Source organism: Sphaerodactylus townsendi, linkage group LG02 (assembly GCF_021028975.2).
Source record: "Sphaerodactylus townsendi isolate TG3544 linkage group LG02, MPM_Stown_v2.3, whole genome shotgun sequence".
NCBI classification, from domain to species: Eukaryota; Metazoa; Chordata; class Lepidosauria; order Squamata; family Sphaerodactylidae; genus Sphaerodactylus; species Sphaerodactylus townsendi.
The window spans coordinates 57,641,049-57,664,168 of NC_059426.1; the positions used below are offsets into that span (position 1 = coordinate 57,641,049).

The 23,120-nt window shown below is 38.3% G+C and overlaps 1 protein-coding gene across 1 annotated transcript in view; it reads left to right on the forward strand.

Moving 5' to 3' along the window:
- Positions 1-16,229, forward strand: part of HACD2 (3-hydroxyacyl-CoA dehydratase 2) — an 18,369-nt gene extending 2,140 nt beyond the window's left edge. The window contains exons 2-7 of the mRNA XM_048486335.1: positions 1,176-1,293; positions 2,784-2,802; positions 6,695-6,783; positions 11,092-11,213; positions 12,470-12,648; positions 15,072-16,229. Of these exons, the coding sequence (XP_048342292.1) occupies positions 1,176-1,293; positions 2,784-2,802; positions 6,695-6,783; positions 11,092-11,213; positions 12,470-12,648; positions 15,072-15,154 (610 nt within the window). The 3' untranslated portion in view covers positions 15,155-16,229. The remainder of the gene's footprint in view (positions 1-1,175; positions 1,294-2,783; positions 2,803-6,694; positions 6,784-11,091; positions 11,214-12,469; positions 12,649-15,071) is intronic.
- Positions 16,230-23,120: the final 6,891 nt, after the last annotated feature.

Sequence of the window (23,120 nt, forward strand, 5' to 3'; positions counted from 1 at the left end):
GTCTTTAATCAAATAATAGTATATTTATAGCCTATCTTGTTCACTCAGTGCTGTTAATGCATGTTTTGAAATAGTTCCTTTATTGCTGATGCAATTGGGACTGTTATGATAATTATTCCTTTTGGCCCCAATCCCCGAATTGGCCAATTGTTTTGGGCTTTTGTCCCTAATTTTTAATAAATCTTGTAATTGCTGTGGTGTGTAAAAGCACACATGAGAAGACAGAGTTTGCTCCTCATGTTCAAACAAGTTGAGTCAGTGGTGTTGACAGGTATGCAGGCCAGTAGCAAATTATACTGCACCACACTGATTCTGTTGGTAGTTCACTAGTCAGCAGTTGGCTGTTCTTCTCCTTTGTATAGATATCTGCAAAAAGGGACGTTAAATGGTGAGCAATTTGCTTTATAGGTCCCTTTATTAGGTGGCTACTGAGTCGCTCAGGAAGTGAACATTTAAATTCTTCCTTTTATTGTTACTTTCACCAGTGATCTCCATTGTAGCCTGCACAACAAATGGCATATTAGTGTCTGTTTCTCTCCAGTCAGTGCTCCTTATTTTATTAATGTCACATTTCTTCACTTTCATCACCAAGTGAATCCTATTATTAAACATCTATTAACTGCTTCTTTGTATCATTACTTGATATTGACAAGAAAAAAGTTTTAAAATCTCTAGTTTACGTGCTTCATGTATTTATGTTTGATGTATGTCTCTGCATTTTATTATATTTGTACTGACTTTAATCTCCCAGCCTTGTCCTTTTTCCCCAGTCACAAATAAAGGGAAAGATGGCGTGTCCAGTTTTAAGAGCAAAACCGAAAGGGTGTTTGTTAATATGTTCTCCCTCCCTTAGGTTTACCTCCCTGCAATGGCCCCTTGGTCTGTTCTGCTTTCAGTATCTGGTCCCTGTTAATGGAAAAGTGGGGGCCAAACTATGGGTTCTAAGTCATGGATCAGCATTGGATTAGCTCTGCCTGCAGATCTTCTTTTATTCTGAATCTGGACCCTCTGAATACATTTACCAACAGCTGCTGCTTATAAACAAAATCATACTTAAGGAGATAGGTTTGCTAGTGTCATGTGTGGCTTGGTCTCTATCAATAACATTCCTCTCTATGGAGTCTCTTGCAATAGCTGTTGACGACATGTCTCTCTTTTCTGTTTTTCTTTTCTAGATGGCTTGTTATAGCCGTTGGCTTAGTAAGATCATATCTTGCCACGGGTAGCTACCATAACCTTTATTATTCCATAGAGAAACCGCTGAAGTTCTTCCAAACTGGAGCTTTGCTTGAGGTGGGTGCCTTTTTAAACACTAGTCCTCTGCTACTGGCCTTTTATTCAATCATAAATTAGCTTCTGTAGTGTTGTATTAAAGATCATCCCCACATGTTGTTGGCTATTGCACTCGTATTGGATTATAGCAAATGTTTGCGATTTGATTATTCACACATAATAATCAATTTGTGAATGATTGCTATGGCACAATAATAATACAATATCCCCAGCCACTTAAGAACACTCCATCAGATGGAATGATGACATTTGAACAAATGTTAACATTACACAGTAAAATTAGGATTTTTTAATAAGTGATTTTTTTAAGTTCCACCATTTGCAGAAATATTCCACCAGGAGCATTCTTTCATGGTGTAATTTTAATCCTAGAAATAAATGTAATAATAATTTGCATTTGTAAAATCAACATAATGGGCATGTTTGAGCATTATTTCAAAACCCCTCCCCAAATTATCCATGAGAAGAGATTGGATACTGACCTTTGACTTCACTGCTGGAAGAAATGAATGATTATCCAAAATAGTCTGTGGTTATTTGAATTTTGGATTTTATTTCGCTCTATGAAATAAGTCTTTTTTAAAGGAGATGTACTGTGCAATCCAAAGTGGGGGGCAGAAAGGACCATGCAACCAGCCCCCCCTTTTTTAATTGGGCTGCCTATCTCTGGAAATTATATGGTGAACCAATGAAGAGCACATCTTTGTTTCAGCTGTACTACTGTACTATGTTTCTTGCTGGTTCAGAGTACAGTTCTCCCTTCACCATCATGGTTTTGATATATCACAGGTTGGCATAAGAAATTAAAATGGAAATTTGGGGGGAAGCCACAAAAATCATGTGAAGGCCAGGAGACGACATAAAAAAAGTTTAGAAACACAGAAATGCATAAAATATACGAGTAGTATTGAATAATATCAACATATTTTATCTTTTAGTACTGTAAATATATGTGGTTTATTTTTCAAAGTTAAAATAAAATTTTAAAAAATCTGACACTCTCTGGTATGAAGGGAAAGCCAAAAAAAATTACATGAATTTCCAGATTGTAGGGGGCACTGTGCCCCTAACCCCAGTGATGTGGGGTTCATTGGGGCAAAATAGGACCCAGGTTGACTATCTTGAGACATTCATATTGGATCTCACTTTTCCATCATTCACTTTTCTTGTAGTGGGGGAGGGATTGCGTTAGTTTGTGTAAGGCTTGTTCTCTGCCTCTGAGAACCATTCAGAGGAAATTAAATTATTTAGTGATACTTTAACTGTGCAGTCCTAAAAAGAGTTATTCCCTTCTAAGAGTATTGAAATCAACACACTAAAAGTTAGTGATGAATGGTCTTTGTATAAGCATGATAGTCATATGTGATAGAAATAACAGGTAATAATGCCATGTCAGAAGCCATATCCCTAATATAAAAGATGCTGGTGTATTGAATAGTTACTACTTGGAATGTTGTGTTTTGCTGATTGAAATGTTCTTTTTGTTCTAGATTTTGCATTGTGCAATGGGTAAGTTTCGAGATTCAGTGTTTGATGTCTTGTGGGGGGGGGGCTCAGCTCATCTCCAATTTCATTTACTAAGAATTACAAAAATGTAAAGCCATTTGTCAATTCCTGGATTCACATTGTTTGGCCAGCCATTTTTATTGATTACTTTTTAATGATCTCAATAATGAAGGTTCCTCCATTTTCCCTAACCATGCTGATATTGCAAGCAGGGGATGTTGGCACTGAGCTTGAGGGGAAATCACTGCTCAAACTGTTCCTTATTGTTCAAGAACAGATTAACCCAGTATTTTTTTTTAAATAGAGTTGTAAAATAACCTAAAGGTTATTTTAAAGGACTGTCACTCCATTCACCCCTTTGTAATGTAGCCCAAATATCTGAGGTCAGAACATACTTCAAGCACAGAGTATGTATACAAATCCCAAGGTCACTGCCTAGAGTAACTCTCCTTCTCCAAATATGGTGATCAGTGGTTCTTAACCATTAATCTACCAAGTATGCAACATTATCATCAAATGCTCCCACCTTACCCTAGCCACATGTTTAAAAAGAAGGATATGAAAACAAAACTTTAGGCAAGTCAACTTCATATATGTACATACAGCATATAGAGGTTTAACTGTAAAGGCTTATTTATATGCATAGTGTACACATCTCTGGCATGTGTTCATTGAGACCCTTGTGCCTGATGGCTGTCAGCCAATTTTTTCATGTTAAGTTTCATTCCTGTTTAGTGTTTGCCACTTCTTAAAGGTCTAAGAAGCAGATCTAGTATCTGGAAATGAATTTTCAATGCAGGCTGAACAGTATAAAACAATTCAGACTCCTCTGCAGGGTTTGAGAAGCCATTGCAAATGGAGAAGAGGAGCTACCTAATACCCCGAACACCTTCTGTTTCTCCCCAGAGGGCTGAATACTCCAAAGGTTAATGAAGCACAGATATAACCAATAATGAGACTAACTTCACTGCTTTCTGCTGCAGTGAATTTATTTGAACCCAAGTAGCAATTCCACAAGTATTCACTACATAAAACTTGTATCTAGCATAGGAATCTCTGTAAATATGGAGAAAATTCTCAACAGTATCAATGAAAGTGTAGTTGAATATTTTTACTGGTTATTCCCCTAGATGTACCACTGTCCTTTTACTGTCTGAGTGGAGCAACGTTTCATGAAACAAAGGCTTTTTGTTGAACAAAAACAGCATATTGTACTTACTATAGTACAAGAACTGCCTTGCAGGATCAAATCATAAACAAATCAGTTTGTTTATTCCAGTACTTTGTTCATCTAATAAAACTGACTCTGTGAGCAGAGTAGAATATAAATGAAGTGAATAAAATAATCTCACAAGCAGGATGTGATAGAAATAATGTTATAGCTTCTCATAATTGGGTTGATTTTTGGTATTGATACTTGGTAGTAACTGATAGGCCTGTTTTCTTTGCATTTATATATAATCAGCAGAGAAGAGTGTAAATTTCTACCCCACTTGGAAGTAATTACATTGCCCACTAAATTTTTAGGGGTTAATTTCAATGTATACTCATATATCACTTTTAATTGTCGTTACAGGAAAAACATTTAGAACTGTGTTTCTTCATTTCTGAATTTTACTTTATTATATCAAGTTTTAAGGGGAAATCGAACTGTTAGCATCATTGATTATCCAGACACATAAGAAGTAACTCACAAAGAATGTCTTTTGACATTATATTCTTTTCCAGGGCTGTTTTCTGCAAGTATTTATTTCTTTAGAATTTGTATTCAGCCTTTCCACTGTGCAATGGTTACCCAAGGCAACATAGCCAAGCTTGCAGGATTCAACAAATGGGACTACAGAGCCTATTTTGTACCCTCTCTTGTAGTGGGTGTTGAGGGGTGGGGTGGGGGCTTTAACATATATAACAGAAAAACTATATTGGTCATTCCCCAGATCCCTTTTTCCAGGCTTGTGGTCCCAGGAACAAGGAAGGGAATTGCTATGCAGACCATGTTGGTGAAAATAGACCACAGCATTTATTGAATACAACTGCAGGAGCATTGGCACAGCATGGGGATAGAGTCAAAGTCCCCTTAAGGGAGTCTCCAAAACAAGGGAAGTGGGCATGCAAGTACACCCTTCCTTCCCCACCAATGGATCTGTCCCAGTTCCCAAACCACCCACCCAAGCTATGACAAAAATGTACTAGAACAAACTAAAAATAAACTGAAATGCCACCGAAAACAAAAACATCGAAGAGAGGGCAGGAGGATGAGTTAGGTCCAGGTGAAGACAAAGTTTCTGCAGCAGCCCAGCCAGTATGGAAATGGGCGGACCACAGTGAAAACTGTGAGATCCAAGTTCATCTGGCATCCTGCCCCTCCCAGGTCAGCCCACAGAGGAGCTGACTAAATGCCTATGGCTGCTGCAGGATCCTCCCCCACCAGGCTTCTTGGTGCAGGCTCAGCTTCCTTTGACTTACTTCCGGCCAGTGCTGTAGGGAGGGAAACTGGCGCCCGGGGTAAAATGGTGCCCATGGCTCCCCTCAACGCCCCCCCTCCCACATGCCTCACTTACCTTAAAAAGCTAAAACAGCAGCCTGCTCTGGTCCGCGGAGGCTGCTCCAGGCTGTGGGGGTGGTTGGAGGGGTGGGGGAGCGATTCTCCTCCCCCCAGCCTGGGCCCAGGGTGTTTTCCCCTCCCCGCCCCATGGTAGCTCCACCTATGCTTCCGGCCCTGTGACAGCAAGTGCAGCCTCAGGTAAATCAGGGGCCATTGCTTCCTTTAGTGTTTGTTTCTGCTCCGCTAGCGCAAGAGCCCATGTTGACGATGGAAGCATTCCCGTGGGTGGATTTACTTTTACTAAATCAGTCATCATGATGGCTGTCTTTGCATGTCTCCAGTGTTTTTTTAAATACCTATTCCATTCAAGACAGATTATAGTATAGATACTCCCATGTTAAATATGCCCTAGGAATAGCCTGATAACGTTTAGAGTTCCAATGAGAAATACAGGCGGTGAAGAACAAATATAACTTTTCCCCAACTTCTTTCCAATATTCTACTGGAATATGCATTTTTCATAATTATACCAAGCACGTCTTAGAAAAATGTTAGTTACCAGATGTTCCCATGTGATTGGTGTTTTTTTTCCTGTGGTGTGAAAAGTTGCCTGCTTTATCATTCAGTCATGCAACCCTGATTTTTCCTCTAGAATCTACTTTAATTTCCCTCTTTTTAATTTCATATAATTTAGTTTAACTTCTCTGTTTTGAGCGTCGCACTCTTAGATGTCGTCTTGTCAGAATCCTGTGTAATGGAGCCTTTAATAGTTGAAATCATTTGCTATAGGAAGCCCTAAAGAGCAGGTTTAGTTTAGTTATACTAACGTTTAAAGGAATTGATTAAAAGTTCAGTACAATGTGTAGAAATCTCATTATCATAAATAAGACCTGACCTAGAATTGCTTTGATGTCAGAAATTTTGTTGTTGTTGTTGTTTTCTACTCTGCCTAAGTTTTGAAGCCCTGGTCATTTAAATTACATGGTAGGTTTATTGCTATCTTTTTTTACTGTTTTAAAATTTGTTTACTGAGTTACTAAATTGTTTTATCTGATGTTGTGATATTAGTTATGATACGTTGGTTTGTAAGCCGCCCTGAGCCCTTCAGGGGGGCGGGCTATAAATGTGAAGTAATACATAAATAACTGTCCAAGCAAATGTTAAGCAAATTGGGGGTTTTAAGTGACAATCATTGCTGTTGTCATATTTGGGGAGAAGATTAAAAGAAATTTTATGATTATTAAACCAAACTATATTGGAAAATGTCAGAAAACTGTCTCTCTGTCATCTAAGATATAGCTTAATTTCTGTGGCTAAAATATGTACTAAATGCTAACTAATGTCTTTCAGGCATTGTTCCCTCTTCAGTTGTCCTGACTGCTTTTCAGGTGATGTCAAGAGTTTTTCTGACATGGGCCATAACTCATAGTGTAAAAGAGGTAAGTGTAAAGATGGGGAAATATACCCATTTCCTTGAAACTGCATAAATCTCATGTTCATTTTTGCTGGATCCATTGTCTGCAGCCTGGGATAGTTTTGTGGCATCAGATCAGCCTCAACACTTCCACACCTCCATGCACATTTGCATTAGAAGTGGAAAGAACCCAGTGGGTCAACACCTCTTGGCTGGAAATGAGATATTCATGGAGGGGGTGAACTGGCTAGATGTTGAAACAGATAACCCATATAAACTTAATCTTACTCAATAATATCTCTTCTGTGTTTTGGACTCAAAGCAGCTTTGAGATGCTCACTTTTTTCTGATATCCATTTTTCACGCAGGCATTTAGTGTATCTGAAGTAAAATTTGTTAGACTTGCAGAGAGCAAGAGATCATATTTCTGGATTCAGTTCAACAATTTTCCTGTGGCAAAGGGAATACAAATCAATGATCCTGACTTAACTGGCCTATTTTGTACATGGCTAAAGTAGAAACTGTTTAAAAGCTTTTTTGACAAAAGCAATGTTGATAAACCCCTTCTGTTCTATTTTGCTGCTGTACCGATAGGAGGGTTGTAACTCCTTTCGGCTCAAAGGAAGTGGACCACTGCTTGATGGTCTTTATTTTCCAAACCAGCAATATAGTTGTGTCCACCTAGAATGTAATATTCTAGTAGTAGTAATGCAATTTAAATTATTTTGTGGAACAATAATTTCAACATCTTGGCAATAAAAATAGTAAGAATTAACCAAGTACTAACCATGCTGTGACAGTTACTAAAGGCTCAGTAAAGGTGTAGTTAGCAAGTATCCAAGATTCCTTTGTTTGAAGTTAATTCTCATCTCTCATTGTTATGAAATTGTCTTGCTTTCTTTTTCTGAAGGCCTATCTGCACACCTGAACTCCCAGAGCAAGTTCAGCTGTTACGGATTTTGTAAGAAATGGTGTATAGATGCATGAACAGTGTGCTTGATCTTTTTGTTGAATCCTTCATGCTTTCCAAGCTCTTTGAGGAAAAACTTAATATTGTGTTCTGCTTGTACAGATCTCTGTTGGATCTAACCAGCTGCCTTGCATTAATTAATTCTTCAAAGTCTAACCAAGTAGTTACCTGTGTTTGCATCTGAAAAGTAAATTTTGCCTTTGACACATTTTCTGTTGTGGGTTCTTAAGGTCTAGTGTCAAATTGTAAATGGAAAGTGCATGAGATAGTTGAGTAATGCTTCAGTAATGCACATGGTCTTTTATCTGAGGTGATCAATTTATTAGCTGTTGCGTGTTGTGGCCTTTCTGCTTGGTAGATACGTGCTACTGCAATGCCAGGGAAGTTCACTAGCCATGCTGCCCTTGTATTTTTCTATAGGGAAGGCAATAGTAGATTACAAAGCAGGTTATACTTTTAAAAAATGCCAAAGTAACTCAATATTCTGTGTGTTTTGTTTTATTCTCATCTGAATTAACGATGTCTGTATGTTATGCATCAAGTCACTTCCGACTTATGGCTACTCTATTAATGAATGACCTTCAAAACATCCTATCATTAACAGTTTTGCTTAGAGGTGTGAAAATTCTGTCCGTGGAATGCTAACACAGCCAATAATTTCTGACATGGGTTATTTTTAAAAGGAGTAAACTGTGGCTTTGGATAGTAACAACTGTTTAGACCAGGCTACTTCTTTGTTTGGTTGAGGAAATAGTCTCTGGATTAGGACTGTCAGAATGCAAATATCTGAGTGCTTCTCACGAGAGTTAACAAAGTTTTACTTTTTAAATATAGTTCACTGCATGCCAGTATGGTTCTGGCTCCCTCAAAACACTTGTTTTAATCTTGGTCACTGTTAATTATTCCTTTCAACAGTGTTGGTCTGGGATAACCAATGTATCGCCCTTGAACCTCAGGGCATTTTTGAGATAAATCCTTTATAATCCATATTTTATATTACCAAGTGAAGTTGAAGAACGAGAAACAAAAAAGCAAAAAAAAAAAGATTCTGTGTTCTAGAACATCGCAAGGCTCAATTCAAGCTGCAGATTTCTGGGGTTCACTTCCAAGACCAAGAACAGCTGGCATTTCATAGAACACTGTTAAACTGATATGGGTGGTGTGGTAACACAGATGTCTACCAGCCACGTATTATGGATTTCCAGGCAGATCTAAATACTGAACAAACTGACAACCACTTCAGATTGGCTGAGAATTTTTGGATGATTTGTCAACAATATTAAATTGGCAATGTACCATTCTTGTTTAATACCAGGACCCCTCTGCTCACAACTAACAAATACATGTATATATCACCCCAAAACTAACACACAAGTATAATTTTCCCCACAAACAAGCTACATTTTTAAAAAGTTACTAATACATCAGCAAATTCCAGAAAACTACTAATACATCAACAATTCCACCTGAATTTGAAACATGAAAAACCTGCCCTTGACTTACTTTCCAGTCACCACGAGCCCCATCCAGAGGGGAGGGGGCTGAATCTACTGGTGGAAGCGGAGCATGCTTCCACCCGAGGAAATGCCCTTGCTGGGGCAATTACCCCTGGAGAAGGGTGAAGCCGCCAACAAGCACCAGCTGCCAGCCTCCCCTGCTCCACTGGTACAGTGGGGGCATGGCCAGGGGAGGAGCCAACATTTGTCGGCTTCCTCCCAGCCATTTGCTGGTTTATACCAGTGGCTGGGATTCCAGACTTACGTGATCCTTTTGGGGTCCATTCAACCCCATAGGGGCTTCTCGGCAATGGGAGCCTGATTTGTTTTGCAAACCTCCCCGTGGCTCCAGGAAACCTCTCTGGGAGCAATAGGGTGGCACGGTCATGGCGCTGCCACTGCCCATCTTGTTGTCTGGATGGGGCTGTGAGTCTCAGGTTATATACATTTACTTAGTGGAAGGAAATCACTGAAATTAATATGTAGAACAGTACTCGTTATGTGAACAATAGGTTTTACCAAGTTACCATGAAATGTATGTTTCTCACAAAATGTGGTCTCTGATGTGGCAGTGCAAGGCTACTGATTTTTTTAAATAAGCACTTTAAAAATCTAAACAAAATTATGTCGATAAAATCAGAATATCACAACATGACATAACATGTATAGAAGCCCACTCCTTTTCAGGGGCTTAAATCAAATGTGATTCAACATCAGGATCTTAATCAGTGGTCAGTCTATTACTAAGAATTAGTCCTTTCTGTCAAATTCTTTTTAATGCCAACAGTAGTGGACAATAAAGCAGCAACGATAGCAATGAAAAGTATTACAACTTATTATTTTCCATTAAAAAGTCAGAAGTGTGTTCTTCAAGTCTGGAGTTTATGTTTCAAAAAAGCGGCACAGGACAGGAGGTAGTAGCAATAGTGGTCTACTGTAACTGCCTTGTACCCTAGTCTGTCTTTGCAGTTGGGCAGTTGTATGTGCTTTCAGCCTAGTTTTGTCCAGTGACAAATGGTAGGTATTCCTATGCCAGCTTTGCATTTGGAAGAGCAAATGTGAGAATTTGGACTTGGTCTGAGTTTTGGACTTGGTCTGGGCAGGCAATATTTGTTCTCAATTAGTTTCTGACTAGAAGCTTGGTTCGTGAGATGCCTATTGCTTGGTTCATGAGATGCCTGTAATAATGCAACATGTAATCACCTTTCAACCCTGTAATCACCTTTCAACCCTGGTTGATTTTTTTGGGATGAAAACAGTTTTGTTTAGGTTGCTAAGTTTCAAACTGGAGAACAGCAATTAGGTTGCTGCTCCTTTACTTCTCCTGCTGCTCTTTCCCAGGCTACTTCCCTGTTACTTATTCAAGCAGAATGTTTGAATGTATATGGGGCTGATGACATGATTATGGGATTGGCCCCCATCAAAGATCTGTGTGATCAGCTGCTCCTTTGAATATTTAAATGTTCTATCAGCTGTCCAGAAACATATCATAGGAAAGCAATTTCCTTATACCTTCCCTGAAGGGCTGCTGTTAAGAACATTGACCATATAGCTGAGAGTCTGGGTGGGAATGTTGTTTTAAAATTGTTTCATGACTTTTGGGGTTTTGTCCTTGAGATGCAAAGTGAAGCAGTTTTCCTACAGACTTCAAGTTATCGAAATCGGAGAGGAACTTCTTTTATTATCTGTTCAGATATGAGAAAAGATTTTTTTCCCCTGGTCTTAGTATTCAAGTTTATAGTTTGTTTCACTACATGCAGTAAAGCAGTTTGTCTTGAAAACATTAATTTCTGAATTAAAAATTCTTTATATTTTAAAATAAACATTTATTGAAGGATATGATAATAACTGCACTTTTCTTTAATAGGTACAAAGTGAAGATAGCGTCCTCCTTTTTGTTGCTGCCTGGACAGTTACTGAAATTATACGTTATTCCTTTTATACCTTCAGCTTATTAAACCACCTTCCGTACCTCATTAAATGGGCCAGGTGAGCATACTGGTGTTGTCAAAGGCAACAATCAGCAGGCTGGATTTGCAGCAGTTCCTGATTGCCAGGCTGGTATTTTATGAGAACATATTTTGTCCTTGTAATTGAAAGAGAGAGAGAAAGAGCTCATCCATATTTAGTAGCAAAAGTGAGTGTTGGTAAATACAACATTATAAGTTGTTGTTCAGCACTTACACTGATCATAAATGTTGCAGGTGTGATTAGCATTCTCAGGCAGATGACGTGTAACATCATCTTTTACTTCTCCTGCTGTTGAAAAACACTGGAGTGTCTTCTTACTCTCCTTTTTAATGTAAAATATCTTAACGAAGCAAAAATATATAACAATTTAGTTCTTAAATCCTCAGTAACATTGCACTAGTAATATTTTTTGCAGACATTTAGGGCATAATTGCCAACCTTAAGCACACAAACAAATAAAAATTGGTTTCATTGGGACCTGAAGAGATATGGATTAGAAGCGTGTCCTTTGCGTTTATTACTTCTCAGGCAATGTCTGATGGCTCTTGATGCCCTAGCATATCTGTGTTAATGAAATGGTATCGATACACAAATTAGCATGTCTGTCAATTTCTCATATGTGTAAAATATCTTAAGAGAGTGTTCAAAATGAAGTGGAAGATGTAGGGCATATTCTTATGTGAAAATTGTTAGTATGGTAATAAGAGGAGAATGTTCAAAGAGAAATTGCAGAATGGGATGTTTGTTGAATAATGTCTGTTATGCTATCTCTAAGTCACTTGGGTAGGTTGGCATGTTAAAGAGAGCACATGTTGCATTCAGAGTATTCAAATTGATTTCATTTGTAAAGGAACTATTTTCATCTTTATTTATTTATTAAATTAGATTTCATAGACCGCCTCATCCCCAAAGGGCTCTAGGCGGTTCACAGTACAACATCCAATAAATATTTAAAAACATATCTAAATATTTAAAATTCAAAGCGCAGCATAACAAATCAAATAACAACAGTCTGAAACCCCACGTTGGTGGCACCCGGTCTTAAGGCTAGGGGGGACTGGCAGCACCCAAGATAGAACCAATATGGGGCACTGCCAGGGATGACAAAATATGGCAGGGCCTCATGAGGGGGCAGCCTCATGCAGGGTTTGCCTTTGGCTGACTATTTTCCCTGAGAATTCAAAAGGCCTCTAGGTAAAGCAAGATATAAATTATGGAAACCCAGATTTCAGACTGTGTCTCTGATTGTTATCTCTGTCTAAATGTATTTTTAGGTACACCTTGTTCATCGTACTTTATCCAATGGGAGTGTCGGGTGAATTGCTCACAATATACGCTGCTCTTCCCTTTGTCAGGCGATCTGGCTTGTATTCCATTAGTTTACCTAACAAATACAACTTCTCATTTGATTATTATACATTCCTGATCCTGGTTATGATGTCCTATATTCCACGTAAGTTCACTCCTCAATTGCATTCATTTTTTGTATAAAAACATATGTAAAATAAGCTTAGAATGGCTATAAAAGCTTGTGTTCATCCCGTTTCAGTCATTGACAAGCATTAAACTTTAAAGCCATTTCAGCATTGAAAATTAGCAGTGAACATACTTAAACTTATCCTACTTGTCTCATTGTTTTGATTGAGGCCAGGAATGGCTTCTAGGTAAAGCAAAACAAAGCAGAAAGAGTGTACGATAGTTTGAAGAGTGTTAAACCTGTTGACCTTTTAATCTTAGCAGAGGAATTTTTAAAATTATCAATTATTATATGATAGAGATCAATGTTCCCTGTAGGCTGTGTGGGGGAGTGGCTGCACACTGTTCATTTCTATACCAGGCAGTTTAAGAGTTTAACGTTCACTTAGTGTGAGGGGGTCACCTGGCAAGGGAACCTCGAGCAGTCTGTGATCTTCCTCAATCCCAGGTGGGGAAGGGAAGGTAGCTCTGCTGGGTACTATCAGCCTGACTGGGGAGAAGTATGCAAAGGCTGACACAGAGGCACAAGATGCCACCTGGAGCAGCTGGGGGGAAGTGCAGCCTGACTTGGAGGCGAGAACGAGTGAGGCAAGGCAAGCTGGGGCATTGCTTGTTGCTGCTCCTCATAGAGCAGCCTCCTGCTGGGTGGGAGCAGTGCTGGGGAGTGGGGAGGGGAGGAATCAGTTCTTTTGTCTCCTTCATTCTCTTATTTCTTTCTGTCTTTTTCTCCTTTTCTCTCTTTGAATTTATAATATTTTTTCTCAAACCATCAAAAGTTCTGCTCAGTGGTGGGGAAAAATTGGGGGGAACATTGATAGAGATGGAGGCTTTCCCAAGTGTAGAAAGTTCTTGAAATTTTTGAAAAAAGGATGTGATAAAAATGTAAAACATTGATCCTTTTGTTATTCTATTCTAGAGCGATTCCAAGTCAGAGGAATTATGCATGTTTTACAATATGAAGTAGTTTGTCTAGAAAAAAAATATTTGGGTACATAGTGCTTAATGCAAGCTGTAAAATTTTTGTGCTTTCAGCAAAATAAATCATATTAGAAAGCATTTATTACATTTTGCTAGTTGTGTACATGGATAGTAAGGCAACACTTCTAAGAAGAACCACTGTGTGATTTAACAACAAAATCCAACATCAGTTTTCTAAGGCTTTCTATTCTGGCCATTGGGAAAGAGTGTATGTGAATAATACTCCCTTTATTTAAACAAGTACAAATATACAGTACTGATTTCATATACTTCTGTTGGGTGGGATGTGACAGATCAACATAATTTTATGTTCAGGTAAATGTGGAGCTATTAATGTAGACTAAGTATGCAAATTAAATTGCCTGGTTGGTACAGACTTTTGAAAATTTAAGCCATGACATTTTTTCCACATAATCTTTATTTACAGAACTAAATTTGGGTTGGATTGATTATGTTTGTACTGTTTATTAAAGGTAAAGACAGTCCCTGTGCAATTACCAGGTCATTACTGACCCATGAGGTAGAAACACATTCACAACATCTGTTTAGCAGATGTAATTATGTTTACACCTTATTATGCAGATAGTACTCTTTATCCTGAAATTAAAAAGAGTTCCTGAGGCTCAGAGTAACTCATCTAATAATCTAGCCTGTTGTTTTTCTGTAGAGTATTCCAGGATATGTTTTATTGCTGAAAAAAACTCCCCAGGCTCAGCTTTTTTAAAAACAGGCTAGCACTTATGAGTGATGTTGGAGTATGGTGCTCAGGAATGCTGGGGAGGGGGGGGGGGGGTTGCCCGAGTTCTAAACTCACCCATAATTGCAATGGCAATTCAGAGTGTTCTGCCCTTTTACTGGGCGGAACCCTCTGTTAGGACTGGTGGTGGTATCAGAGCTGTAGCAAGGAGGAACTGTGCCCGGGGCACGCCTCCCCCCCCGGCCACACCCTGGGACGCCCCTGCACCAGTGTGTGCCTGGTGCGTCATGCACACTCTCCCCTTGGCGCTACACCACTGGTGGTGGTGATGTGGAGGACAAACTGCTTAGTACCTAGAACAAAAGTTGCTATGACTTTGTTAGAAAAATTACATATCCTAGTATCTGGAATACTTCTGTGTAGCAGTGTTTGTCCTTGAGACATGTTGCGTACTGGGAAGTGAGAGAAATTCTTCTGCAGCTTGACTGTAATTGAAGTGGAGGATAAGTCATAGGATACAGTGGTCACTGCATTGAAGGCAGGCATTATGAATCATGAAGGGTCACATTCCAAGCCAAGGGATTATAAATTTTGGTGAAATAACTAGTATATTTTGCTTTTTGGACTGTGGCATGTGTGTGAGAGACATTCCTTAAAACACCTCATTGCACTGTGGACAATAGAATCCTAAACACTTTGTTTACATAATTCTGTTTTGTTTTCAGTCTTCCCTCAGCTGTATTTTCACATGCTACATCAGAGAAGAAAAGTACTTTCACCTGCTGAAGAACAGAAGAAAGCAGAATAACTTGTGGTGGTGTTCAAAACTATGCACAAACCTCAAAACAAGTAAACTTTCAAAAGTTTTATCAACAATGCAGAGTGTTAAACTGAGAAGTCAAAACAAAAAGTTTGGTAAATTGCTAAGGACACACCTTACAGCACTGATAACTTTTTTTGGACAAAATTTTCAGTCCATGAAGTTGCATTTTCAGCATGTCCATCTGCGGTGAAACTCAAATATATTTATCGTTATTTTACATTTTAATTTATTTGCTAAAACCTTCCATTATAATGTGTTTATGTTGGTGGTATGAATGATAAAAGTAAGTGCAGTACTTAAATTGGGATTATTTTGTTATGTAATGCTTGATTGCACGTCAGATGTTCATGTGCATTGTTGTAGTTATATTATCTGAGATGCTTTAACAGTTTGTCTGAACCAAGTGGGCAGTATAATGGAATCCAGCAGAAGACTTTGCTGACTCCGTGTGCGGATGAAGTGGTGCTCCTTGGAATTCAGGGCACAATCCCACAGAGTTATTTCAGCAACTAGTTGCATATTCTGTATGACTGGACTTTTTGCAGTGGGGCCTTAAAGTAGTACAGTATTTCAAAAGAGTATGTGCTCTGAAGGAGCAACAGTTTTATTACCTCAAACTTGGATGCTCTCTTGTTCTTGAATGCTTTTTTCCTTTTTCTTAAGTAGCGGCCCAGTTTTAATAAAATTTACACACACACACTTAAAATTTGTAACTGATGTAGAAAAATGTCACCTGAAAACTTTTTTATGACTTTGAATCAACTGTTCGAATATATTATGAGTGTTTTGTGAAATTTTGCATGCACGCACAGAAATTTTAAATATTGCATTTTCAGGATATAGACAGGTTCTGTAAGAAGTATTTTCCTAAAATTAGCTCATTTAAAATTCAGGATGTTTTCACAACACCATTAATTTGTTTCTAAACACAGTATTAATGCTAGCAAATCCTATTGACCTCAGTGTTTACTCCTTCAAAGAGCTGCACTTTGATAACCGAACCAGAAAAGAGATTGTGGACTGAATGTTTTTTTGATTGAATAAAATTCTTAGAACAGTCTGGGAAGAAATGCTAGTTATTTCTTCTGGGCGCCTTGTTCACTAGAAAAGAGGGGGGGAAAACCTTACCATTTCTTAAAATGGCCAAGGTGGTCTAATGTTTTAAGGCAGGAAAATCTTACTATTTGTCCCAAGTTCTACAAAAACAGAAGCATTTTGTACCTTTCTTATGTAAGCTGTGTCTACCACATATGTTCACTGCTGAACTCTGTGCCCAGTGGTGCATTTTTCTAGAAATGCACCTTGCCTTCTAGACACTCATTCTATTCCCCTCCCAATTCATTTCACAGGATCCAGCCTTCTTTTTTCTTTTCAAGAGAAAGCACCTTTGTGCTCTCTTTCGTTCCTTTTGATCATTTTGCCAGATGCACTCTTCTCTGTTTTCTCCCTTTCTGAAGACTGTTACAATCTCATCTCTCTCCTCCCATCTTCAGTTGTACTATTCAAGCTATGTACATGTTTTTACCATAGATGTGCTCAATTAGTGATCATGAGAAGGAGCTCCATGAATTACAGACTATACAATGGAACATTCATGGTGCAGTTTTAAAGGAGAATTCATGGGCATGATGTTCACCCCATTATTGCATGTTTCTGTGATTAGTCATTCCCCCATGTGCTGATATGACAGTGCCCTTCCAGGCTGTGACAGCTGCAGGTCCGCATGGCGAGACATTCTGTAAATCTTCAGGAAATATTTTTGCATTCTTCACTTCGAGCGTAGTTTTACCAACGCTGAACTGCAGAGACAAAAATATTATCTGCATGAGTCCTGAGTTACCTTAATGGGGCAGTTAGGTTATAACATGGCTGGTGGGAGACTACATACCAGCTGGCTATTAACTGATCTGGTCTGCATTTGCCTATCCAATTTGTGCCTGTATGAGGGCTGCCCAAATCTGGGGTCTGCCAATTTAGTTTACTGATCCCAACGACTGTTGTTCCATAACATTTATAATGTTGAATACTTGTCTGACAGCACAGCCCTACAAGCCTCTGCCTCTTGTTTTATTGCTGCAGGTGGGCAAGAAACCCTGGCATTCCTCATTGCAGGTGACTTAGGATATATGTGGCAGGATACACACATATATCATGCATGTGTATTACATTTTTAGGTGTCTCCTGTTGAATACTTTAAGTGTATGCTTAAAAGTTTGGTATGTAAACAGAGGTCAGGCAGCCTGTGGATGCTTCCATATTTTCATGGCACCTACTTAGTCCTGACCTTCTTTCTTCTGGGCTCAACAATTCTCTCCAAACATCGTGTTATCTTTTTTGCCCTACCATATCTTTGTCAATGCTTGTAAAGGGATCAATTTTAAGATTTTTTTAGAACTTTTTGGGGCCATAAAGAATGTTCTCCTTCTAATTGTCTTGTGAAATGGTACCCCACACCCCTCCTTGCAAGTACTCACTGGATTTTAATACTTTTTACTCTAGCTCTTTTCCTTCCATTTTCACCATCCTGCCAGTGTTCTACTGTGACTTAGCTCCAATGCTGCCTTCTCAGAATGCAGAGGTAAGCACTGGAAGCCATTTAAACCCAGTGCTGGAACTGAAGATTATAGCTTTATTTTCCCATACACCGAGGTGACATGTTTATGGAAAGATATGTGTCAAGACCAGCTGTAACAGTACAAATATTGGTTTGTCTACTGATAACCAGGTGTGAATTATGTGGGGGGGTTTTGCCTATAGGTGTCTGAGTGGGAAAATGTCATAATGAACTATGGATCTGTGTATCTGGACACTATTGTCTGTAATTAGATGTAAGGAAAGAAGTACCTTCTCCCTGTTCATTACAGCAATGGTATAAGAGTCACTCCATAGCACTGCTGTAATACGTAAGAGTTGGAACTATATGGGCAGGAGCAACCATACAGTTCCTTCCTGTGCCATTTAATTAATTTGAGATTGGGAAGTAGGTGATGATTGTGTGGGGCAGATCTGTACAACCAGCCCTGCCCAAGCTCTGGGCATTTAAACCACAGAAAAGTAGCTCTGATTGTACAAAAGGTACTATTTAGTCACTATATTAACGCACAATTATTCCATGAAATGTGAACATAACTTTGATTTCTGCTCTGTATTTATATTCTTAATACTCTTCATTAATCTTTCTTGGTCTTGCAGCAAGGCCTTGCAAGTCAGCATGAAGTGACATTGTTGTTTTTCAATTACTGTCTCTAGATTTTTTCCAAAATAGATCGTACTCTTCGTGTTTGCTTCAGATAGTCCATTCTGTATGCTAATCTTAGAGGAGCAGTTTCTGTCCAATCCATCTTGACCACATAGAGGCTAATATGGATTTATCCCTCACCTTTCTCTCTTGTAAGGGGCCTCAAAGCAACTTGCAAACTCTTTCCCTTCCTCAAAGCAACTTACATATTCTTTCCCTTCCTGTCCCCACAATAGACACCTTGTGAAGTAGGTGGAGCTGAGAGAGTTCTGGGAGAACTGACTAGCCCAAGGTCACCCAACAGGCTTCATGTGCAGCAGAGGGGAAACAAATCCAGTGCGCCAGGTTAGAGTTCACCACTTATGTGGAGGAGTGGGAAATCAAACCTGGTTGTCCACTACTCTTAACCACTACACCTTAGCCAGGCTGCTGCACACTAAGTGCTTGGAAAACAAATTATCATAGCCTCCAGTACACTTTTGCAGGCTATAAAAATAAATGTAATTGCTGATGGGTATGGAATAAGAACTATGAAGCTACACAACTGCTTTTTCTTCCCTCTTCAATTGTGTTTTTCTAGGGGTTCCAGAACGTCTTGAAATGTTAATGCAGTTGTTAAGCACAAAGGTGACTATACCATCAGTCTTTTTACTGAAAGCTTGCATTGCAATGGAAGACTTTACGGTTTACATTTATCCTAACAATAGGAGAGTGCAAATTATGAAATTATGTTTCAAATTTTGGACTGTATAAAAGTTCAGCAGTCACTAAGAAACTTCAGTTTGTTCATGACTGGCACATACCTGAATTAGAGTCATGCTTTCAGATTTCTTCCGCCCCAGGCATGGCAATAGTTCAATACATTGGTCATCAAACATTGATTAGGATATCTTAATGAGCTTTAGAGAAACTGGGATTAGTTTCTTTCCTGGTAACCAGGATTCTTAGCCATTGTTGAACACCAGTTCCCAGGACGGAAACAAACCCATTTGTTCAGCAGCATTCAGACCTCATAATTAATTGAAGATTCTCTTCAGTTGTTGCATGAGGCAAGGAGGGAGGAAGCACACAATAGTAGCATTTAACCCCCATTCACACCAGTCATGAACAAATAGGGTTTTTTATATTTGAATGCATCCAATAATCTCCAAGTGAAAATCAATGTTAATTTGGTTATCAGGAAGAACATTGCAATATGAAAAGTAGTCCTCTAAAGCATGTTCTTCCTTAGAATAAAATAGACCTTTCTCCCCTAAAGACAAATCCCCCTACTGTCTACCAAGAAGACCTGAAAAAGCTGAGGTCTGAGGAAGGCAAGGCTTTTAGGCTCACTGGCTGCTGCTAATGCCATTCAACTTCACCCTTATACATTCGAAAAACTGGGTTGAGGAGGAATTTCAGTTACTGGTATCAACCCCTTTTATTACTCAGGAGTGGATACTTAAGCCATACGTGAACATTGGTGCATTCAGAACTGGCATTGGTCTTATCAGTTTACAATTGCAGAGGAGCAGCCTGATCAACGGAGGAGCCCATGCCTTCTTTCTGGATTGTGTCTGTATATTGCTGTCTGTTCTGGTATTCTCTTTTATCTTTCAAAAGCACTGCTTGAAGGTACTGCTGTTACCAGTTTTCACTGTTAGAAATTTACACCCAGGGCATGGGTGGGAATCACAGTACTCATTTCCTTATAATAGAGTGACATTGTATGTTGATCAGACTTTCCACAGGACTGTCAGATATGCCCTGGGGTTTAAGGAGAGAAACAAAGGGAAAGAGGGTGTTCTCAGCCAGTACCTGACTGATTGTTGACTAAATCTTTAGGCACTTATGTTGGGCTATCATTTGCGCAAACAAAAATACAAGAATCCTATGGAATGAGAAATTAAAAACAATCCTTCCAATTGGAGACTAGAATACTGAACCTTCACGGAATTGTTGAAGAGATATTTTCCACATGCTGTTGCTCTCAGTAGTGCATTGGTAGATAGCAAAGGACTCTTGTTTTGATTGATTAAAAATCCTGTCTAAAGACTTTTCACTAAATCTGTATAACAGTCCCAATGGCTTATCGTTTAGTGAAAAGTAGCATCAGAAGCATCCCACTGGAAACAGGGTTACCAGCAAAATAGGGAAAATATACTTAAACCTTTTCCCATAGTCTGTTTTCCTGCTCACAATCTTCCTTGTCAGCTGTTCTCCTGTGAATGGAAAAGCAGTTTGGGGAGGGTGATTTTGACTGGAAAAGTAACTCTCAGGAAACAAAATACACCGCCAAGAAAATACACCGCCTGCTTTTATTACCAAAAAAAGTGAGAGGTACATATTTGAATGTAGCATCTCATTTGACTCTACATAATAGGTTCTTTGTAATTTAAGAAATCTTATTGCATGCTATTGTAGCTTTTTAGCACCGTGTTTCTTTTTTAAATATCCTGATTAAAAATACTTCAGTTACAACTGTTTGGCTGCCTCCTCAACTTTAGATGAAGGAAAATCTAAGCCAATAGATAACAAGTTGTGTTTAAGTCTTCACTGCAGACTCTGTAATAGAACTTGAAAGATGTGGTTAGTACACTAATATTAAAATCTCATTGGTTCACTACTGCCTTAGACAATTTTAGGACATAAGTCAAAGCAGTCAATGGAAGGAAAAGACAGAAGTTGCCATTCTTGCTCATCTTAGCAGAGAAGTTCCAGTGCAAGTAGCAGCTTCTACATTCTTGTTGGATAAGTCCGTGAATGATCTGTGCATTACAGTGTTGATTTTCCTGTGCCCCTTCCGCACATGCAGAATAATGCACTTTCAATCCACTTTCACAATTGTTTGAAAGTGGATTTTGCTATTCCGCACAGTAAAATCCATCTTCAAAGTGCATTGAAAGTGGATTGGAAGTGCATTATTCTGCATGTGTTTTCTTGCTTCTGAATTGAAGGACAACTACTAGTACTCACAGGGGGTCTACATGTGCATCAAAGCTTTATGGGTGTTTGGGACATGCAGAGTATGTTGTGAATGGGAAGACTCTATCAACTGAGTATTCACTTCCTGTTTCTCTGGTCAAGGGAAAATCCTAACTAATAAAAACACACACATAACCGAATATCCCTCGCCTATCATGGGAAATATTCCAAAGGTTAAACTTTGTTTTTGGTTTAAAATATTATATTTTTAGTTTAACTTGACAAAATGGCTGTTAAATAAATATTGTCATCAAACTTGCCTTAGACTGAACTTTTTTCAAGACTCTCTTTGGAATCTCGATTATGGCTGCAGTGTTAGGATTTAGTACTCTTTATTTCCTTCCTAGTGCAACTTCCCTATTAATTTTTTTTCTTTGATATAGGAGTGTTATTCGATGAAAGTATTTTGAGTATATTTTAAAGGAGTTCTTTTTTCCCTGCAGCCTAGAAAATTGCTCACGCATTGGAATAAACTTCTCTTCTGCATGTATGGCAACAGAAACCACCTGCTTATGCCGTGATGGTTTCTGTGATGTACATTATTATATAAAAAGTTTATAGTTTTGTGTATTAACTTTCCCATTATCCTAGTTTGGAAAACAATAGAAGAGATTGCTTTTTCTGAGAGAAATGTTTCATTTTGAAAACTGTACATTATTCTAAAATAGATTGCAAAAAAATACGTGAGAGTGTTCATAGTTCTGTCAAATAACTTAATTGGAAAGGTTGGTATTCGTGTGATCCATCTAAACAAAGCTGTTGTAATATTTGCAGTGAAATATTCATTGGTATACAACTGGATTTTTATGCATATTCATGTGATAGCATTTGGATAAATTGGTAGTCTTTTGTATTTTTTCTATGTTAAATATACAATTGTATAGTTTTTATAAATCTGATTTACAGAATTTACAGTGATTTAAATGTTTTTGACCATTTTGAAATCTTGTATAACTTGGGACTCTGAGATACTTTTAAAGCATGTTTAAAAGTCATCCCTACCTTGTAATGTAGTTCAATGGTTTGCCGAGTTCTCCAACATTGCATTGTGAAATAAATTAGTTATACATGCCTAGATTTGGAGTATGAGCAAGTGATCGTTAAACACTAAATAAATATTTGAAATGAACCTGGAATGTAGTAATGTGTTAACATAAGAATATTTTTATGTGAGGGTACTTGTTTAACAATTATTGACAAGAAATTGTTAATGAATTTTGGATAAATTATCTATTTCAAATTATTTCAAAATATAGTTTGCAATCCTAACACATGGATGTTGTGGTTTTTCCGGGCTGTGTGGCCGTGGTGTGGTAGATCTTGTTCCTAACAACTACCAATTGAGTTCGGCCGTGAAAGCCTTTGACAATATATCTAACAGGTGGACTTCTATTAATACACTACAATTTTTAGAATGACAGTAATAAATCTAGTGTTTTTTTGTAGATGTAAATTTTCTAAACCAATTAAAGAAGGAAAAAAACTGTAATAGGTTATGTGCCTATATTGCTATCAGTTCTGTACAGAAACAACACTTCTGCAAATGTATATGCATCCTTTCCACAGGTCCACTTTGTGTGTCTGGTATTCAGTTCTCCAAAATACAATACAAGGACTAAGACAGTAACACTAACTAACTAACACTAAGAATGAAACTCAACTTTTGCTACCATTATCCAAGCCAATGTGTTCCTACTATAATCCTGAATTGTACTTTCCCTCCATCAAAAAGTGGTTTCTTTCCTGCCA